Raw genomic sequence first — 6,921 nt, forward strand, 5'->3', positions numbered from 1 at the left:
ATATATATATTTATTTATAAAGCTTCACCTGATGCAACGTTCAGAACCATTTTAAAGAGTATGCAATTACATAAATTCACATTTGTGTGACGTTTTTCACACCTCGTCATTCTTTTCTTAATAAAACACGTTAAAAAGTGAAAATTTAGTTTTTGTCCGTTCAGTGTTTTTTTAAAGGGCCAGATGGAGTTCTGCTGGTCCTGGTTCTGGTTCACTTCTTCACATGGAGGTTCTGTGACTTTAGATGTGCGCGTGTGTGCGCGTGTGTGTGTGTGTGTGCGCGTGTGTGTGTGCGTGTGTGTGTGTGAGTGTGTGTGTGCGTGTGTCTGAGCGTGTGTGTGTGCGTGAGTATGTGTGCGTGTGTGTGTGCGTGAGTGTGTGTGTATCTTTGGGATATAAATGAGTGTTAAAACAAAAGATGTTTTTTTTAATCATGGATTTTCTTTCTTAGCATCACTTGAAATAAATACATACAAATAAAACTGTTTCTTTTATTTTGGAGAATAAAGTATTTAGTTCACCTTCAATAACAATCTGAGACACTTATGGTTGAATTTATTATTCAATTTATTGAATTTATTATGAACAAAGTGATAAAAACAAGTAGAATAAGTAATTAATCACACAATAAAAACTATAATAAATAAGTTAAAAACAACTAAACTCTTCTACACTGACTCATTTAAATTAGTTTTATAGTTTTGATGCTTTCAAAATAAGATAAATAGGATTCACTAAAGAATAAGAATAGAAAGAAAACACAATAAAAGAAATAAAATAAACAAAATAAAAGAAACAAAAGAAAAGAAATAAAGAATTAAAAGAAAATATAAAATCAGACGGAAGGAAACCAAATAATTCTGAGGCTCACAAATAAAAACTTAAAAAATGAAGCAATTATTAAAAAATTAAATGTATCTGTGAGGAATAAATGAATAAACCAAGAGATGAATGAGAATATTTAATGATGGTTCAATACTGTATGATCTTCACATATCATTACATTACATTACATTACATTACATTACGTCATTTAGCAGACGCTTTTATCCAAAGCGACTTACAATAAGTGTATTCAACTTCGGTTTTCGAGAGAACAACTAGTCACCAGAAGTAATAAGTGCATCTCCTTTCCTCAAACAAGCATCTAAGAGCATAAACCAGAGCCAACGTACAGTGCAGAAACAAACGAATGCAATAAGTGCCACAAACTAATATAAAAACAATAAGTGCAATAAGCTAGTATGAATACAATAGATGCTAAGTAAGTGCTAAGCGGAAGGGTAGGCCGTCTTGAAGAGGTGAGTCTTCAGCCTGATGAAAGATGGGCAGCGACTCTGCCGTCCTGACGTCAGTGGGGAGTTCATTCCACCACTGTGGGGCCAGGACAGAAAACAGCCGCGACCGGGTCAATCGGCCGCAGGGACCTCTGCTACCTCGGGGCAACCAGTCGCCCCGAGGTAGCAGAGCTGGAGATAGGAAGGAGCTGTTCCTTTCACTGCCCTGTAGGCTAGCACCAGAGTCTTAAACTGGATGTGAGCTCTTACAGGTAGCCAGTGTAGAGAATGGAGAAGGCAAGTTGTGTAGGAGAACTTGGGGCGATTGAACACCAGGCGAGCTGCAGCTTTCTGGACAAGCTCCAGAGGTCTGATGGCCGACGCCGGGGCTCCGGCAAGTAGTGAGTTGCAGTAGTCCAGGCGGGAGATGACAAGAGCCTGGATGAGCACCTTTGCCGTCTCATCAGTGAGGAAGGGGTGAATCCTCCTGATGTTGTAGAGCAGGAATCTGCAGGAGCGTGTAACCGATGCAATGTTTGCTGAGAACAACAGTTGGTCATCCAGGGTCACACCCAGGTTCCTCGCTGTCCGAGTTCATATCAAGTATAGTGTAATTAAAATGGACATTAAATCAGAATATTAGGATTGAACTGTAAAAATAATGTAAGATTGTTTAAAGATTAAAATTCTTAGATTTGGTTCCAATTAAATTGAAAGAGTTAAAGTTCAAAAACGAATTTCTTTGATTTCATTCGTATTTGTTGGTATTTAATGTAACGTAATGTATTTGTAGCGTTTCCTCTCCGAACCAGCAGAGGGCGCTAATGACCCTAAAGCCACGTTTGTTTTTAAACACTTCCGCTAAAACGTGACGTAGAGTTGTCAAGATGGCGTCGCGGTACTACACGGAGATGCAGGAGAGCTTCAGGAACAACAACAAGAGCCGAGAGTTCGCGGCTCACACGGCTAAAGTACACTCGGTCGCGTGGAGCTGCGACGGAAGGAGGCTCGCGTCCGGCTCGTTTGATAAGACCGCGAGCGTGTTCGTCCTGGAGAAGGACCGGCTGGTGAGTGGAGGCTGCGCGCGGCGCTCTGCTAGCATGCTAACGTTAGCATCGTCTCTAGTGAATGAACTGCGTATCTAATAACGTTCTCAATACTTCCATACAATGATTGATGTATATGTGTTCAGGGCGTCGTTGACTCCTCCCTTACGGACAACCTGACATATAATAATATTATTAAAAATATTCGCTTATTGGATATTATCTCAGTATGACTTTTACTTTGAAACATCTCTTAATTGGCACAAATTGTTTGACTTCCTGTATGGGCGGAGTCAGAGATGTCCTCAATACACATCAGTCATTGTGTGGATCGAGAACAATGGTTTCATAGCACCTTAAAAATGAAGCTTTTACTTGGTAACATATCTCCATTGGTACATTTAATATGTGGTCAGAAATGTACTGAACACAAACGCATTAGTCAGTCAGATATTATTCATTTTAATATCTTCATTTTAACCCTCAAATCAAAGAATAAAGACACTTCATCCACAAATTGTATTTTCCCTTTAACTCACGAGATGCAGAGAACATGTTTTATACTTAATGTGAATATAATTAATTTAATCTTATTTCCATGTATGCAGTATGTATATACACTTAGTTTACATCTTATTTTGAAGACCGGATGGTGTCTCACGTTAATCTTTCCGCTAATTTACCTTTAGTAATTTACCTTTAGTAAAGGTCATTAGGTACCCTTTAGGAGTATTGAGACCCTATACCAAGGTGATGGCTTGATCCTCATCCGTAATTAGTTGAGTCTCAAGGTTTGTTAGATGTGTTAAAGCAGAACGTGAGACTGGACGGTGAACTAGTAGGACATATGTGTTGGTGTTGGCTTTGATGGTGTTGCCATTCTCTCCCTAGGCTGGTCTTGAATGCGTTGACTGAGGAGGCACTAACTGTGACTTGACTCAGGCTGTTCCATACTGGTGGTGTTCTACTTGAAAAAAAAGGTTTCCGTCCAAAGTCCTTCGCTCGCTCCCGATCTGTGCCGTATGAATAAGTTTACCGTAAATTTCAGTATATAGGCGCACTAATGGTGCGTTCACACCAAACGCGGCGCAAATTATTCGCGCGAGTAGATTACATACAAAGTCTATGCACAGACACGATGAGACTGCAGTGACGCAAATTTGCGATGGCGTGAATTCGCTAGTTTAGTTTATTGTTTTCATATTTTTAAAACGTCTTTGAACAGATGCTGAATTTAAGAATATTTCGTAGTGATTTTAAATTATTTTGTTTACTCCGTGTGTGTTGATGTTGTTTGTTAAGAAACCAGTAATCTCCCAGAATTCAGTATTTTCCTAACGTTCTTTATGAGGAATGAACAAACCTTAAATAACCATGTTTAAATGTTGTAGATTCAACATATTAGAGTTTAACATAACAGTGAAATAAACAAGCAGCATTTAGCTCCCAAGATAGTGTAATAAGAGAGTTTTTATTAGAGTACCAGTGATGTGGTTTTGTAGTTTTGTGGACTATTTTGTAGTTCTTTAAACCAAAAAACAAACATTCCTGACGTGTGTGTCTCCATCTCCAGGTGAAGGAGAACAACTACCGAGGCCACAGCGACAGCGTGGATCAGCTCTGCTGGCATCCAACCAACCCGGACCTCTTCGTCACGGCGTCCGGAGACAAGACCATCCGCATATGGGACGTCCGGACCACCAAGTGCATTGCCACAGTCAACACCAAGGGTGGGTCCTCAGTTCATAGAACATCTTCATGTCACTTCTTCTAGGAGAGAACATAGTGAGAACATCTTTATGTCACTTCTTCTAGGAGAGAACATAGTGAGAACATCTTCATGTCACTTCTTCCAGGAGAGAACATCAACATCTGCTGGAGCCCCGACGGTCAGACCATCGCTGTGGGTAATAAGGACGACGTGGTGACGTTCATCGATGCTAAGACGCACCGATCCAGAGCGGAGGAGCAGTTCAAGTTCGAGGTGAACGAGATCTCGTGGAACAATGACAACGACATGTTCTTCCTCACCAACGGCAATGGCTGCATCAATGTCCTGAGGTAGGTCTCACTTCTTCTACGTGTTTATATTCTGAGGTACTCTTTAGAGAGAGAGTTTAAGGTGACGTGGGAGAGAGTTTAAGGTGACGTGGGAGAGAGAGTTTAAGGTGACGTGGGAGAGAGAGTTTGAGCTGACGTGGGAGAGAGAGAGTTTAAGGTGACGTGGGAGAGAGAGTTTAAGGCGACGTGGGAGAGAGAGAGTTTGAGCTGATGTTGGAAGACCTCTTATCACTCCTGTAAAATTTGCCTAAAACGCCTATCCAAGGCGTACCCAAAGTAAACCAACAGCTCTTATTGAACCATTGGGAGTACATGTATGGTTTTAGTCTCTATTGAAAGGTAACACTCTGAAGTTTCTTCACAATCAGTCAGAATCACTGTAAGTGCTACTGGCATTGAGCTATGGAGTTTACAACACACTGAAACAGAAGGTTTTTATTTCCACCTGCATTTTTTTTGGCCAACAGATGCCTGCAGTTATCTATGGCTGGGACTTATGAGCTGGAAAACACAATGGTACCATAGCATGAAGTCATAGTACCTGGTAGAAGTTCAAATTTGATAACAATACGACAGACAATGAATATTTTACACATAGTTTACTAAGGGTAAGTCTGCGTAAAAGCGCTTTTGGATACTCGTAGTCACCAGGCAAAATGCCTAGCCTACGATAAACTACCTTTTCCTACCTTTTCGTTTTTCGAACGGCAGCTTATTCATGTCGATATATGGTTATCTACAACGTATTTAACCATTGTCAACTTTCACAGATTCTTGAAAATTGTCAGTAACCTGACTTTGGTGTTCAAGATCGGTACCTCACTGACGGTGCGAGATTTGAGTTCCCAAACGTTTTCCCAGCTTGCTTTGCGTGAATCTGCATAGCGTTCTCTTCGTAATTTCATTGGCTATATGAAACCTGGGTTTCAACAAGATCTGTTGCAATTGGCTCGAGCTTTACTCAAAGCAAGAGAGGCGGGCATTGTCTTTCAAAGCGGACTCTCGTTGGCTGTTCCAGAATGTGACCGGGCTATGGAAGCTCCTATTGGGTCAAATGAGGTGTCAATCTAACCGGCAGAATGCAGGCGCCATTTTGAGAGAAAAAATCCGCTTTGTTGACATGGAAAGTGAAATTATGATCGAAAATAGATCACTATTTATCATATCTGCCGGCTAATTTGAAATGATGCAACAGCCCCCCGTGGGTGTTTATGGACGTACTAATGTGTTTTGGACTAAATCTTTTACTGGATTGGATCGTGTGGACCCTTAGCAATCTAGCAAGACCTGTCTTTACAGAGCAGTCGTGTACATGACACAAATGTACACTGAACACGGAGTGTTGGAGAGAGTTTAAGGTGACGTGGGAGAGAGAGTTTAAGGTGACGTGGGAGAGAGAGAGATATTAAGCTGATGCTTTAGAGCAGTGTTTTTTAACCTTTTCTGAGCCGCGGCACATTTTTTACATTAAAAAGATCCCGCGGCACACCAACAACCAAAAACGTTACAAAATGACACCTTTTAGCATAATACAGCATATGCCACGGTGTCAAACTCGATCCCAGGGAGGGCCAACATAAGAAATTGTGACTACGTTGAGGACCAAATAGAGTCACCATGTAATAAACAGGACAGAAGGGATATTGGACAAAGTGCAAAAAGAATACATGTTGAGGTAGGCTACATTATTTTATGCATACGTACCAGAGCCAGATGTTTGGCATCTTTTCTTGGCTGCCAGTTCATTAATGTCTGGGGTTAGGTTCTGTGGAAACCCTCAAGATGGAGTGAAGGTGCATCAGTGAGACTCCTGTGTGGGTTTGTGTTCATCTTCATTACAGAGAACAGCTGCTCACACAGGTATGTGCTTCCAAACATGCAGAGCATTTGAGCAGAATGGAGGCGGAGTTAAGGCAACGTTTCGGGGGTGAAGCTTGGAAACTGTGCAGCGCCCTCAGAGTCATACTTTACCTTGAGTGTCATTACACTGGAGGTCTATCAGCTCCACAGGTGCTCTTTCTACTGCAAACGGATTGTTTATCAGCAAAATGCGCAGTCGGGAGATAAACATGATATTTTCTGGTGGGCCGGATATATGCTGACAATTTAATGACAAGTCTCTAAATGTGTTGATCCTTACGAGGCTTTTCATCTGGGTTATGTTGTCCAGGGCCCAGTTCAGAGTCTGCATTTTTCCTTTTCAAATATTTCTCAATCGCTGTTCGTCTCGTCACCGCAACCTCGTCATTTTATTCTACTATCCTAAATGAACACGGTCATTATCTACTGCCACCCACTGGCATGGAAGAGTATTTATTACTTAGCCAGCCACTATATTGCAGCTCAGATGCTCAACAATGGCAAAGTATTTGCAACAACTAAATAATACATTTTTGGACTCATGAAGTGAAATTGGACATTTTCCCACTGCACACCTGACGATCTCTCACGGCACACTGGTGTGCTACAGCGGTTGAACATCACTGCTTTAGGGAGAGAGATTAAGCTGACGCTTTAGAGGGAGGGAGATTAAGCTG

The 6,921-nt window shown here is 41.3% G+C and overlaps 1 protein-coding gene across 1 annotated transcript in view; it reads left to right on the forward strand.

The window, feature by feature from the left end:
• Positions 1-2,164: 2,164 nt before the first annotated feature.
• Positions 2,165-6,921, forward strand: part of thoc3 (THO complex 3) — a 6,493-nt gene continuing 1,736 nt past the window's right edge. Inside the window, exons 1-3 of the mRNA XM_031878508.1 lie at positions 2,165-2,344; positions 3,897-4,053; positions 4,180-4,384. Of these exons, the coding sequence (XP_031734368.1) occupies positions 2,165-2,344; positions 3,897-4,053; positions 4,180-4,384 (542 nt within the window). The remainder of the gene's footprint in view (positions 2,345-3,896; positions 4,054-4,179; positions 4,385-6,921) is intronic.

This window comes from Anarrhichthys ocellatus, unplaced genomic scaffold (assembly GCF_004355925.1).
Source record: "Anarrhichthys ocellatus isolate YVR2014 unplaced genomic scaffold, GSC_Weel_1.0 scaffold184, whole genome shotgun sequence".
Lineage (NCBI taxonomy): Eukaryota > Metazoa > Chordata > Actinopteri > Perciformes > Anarhichadidae > Anarrhichthys > Anarrhichthys ocellatus.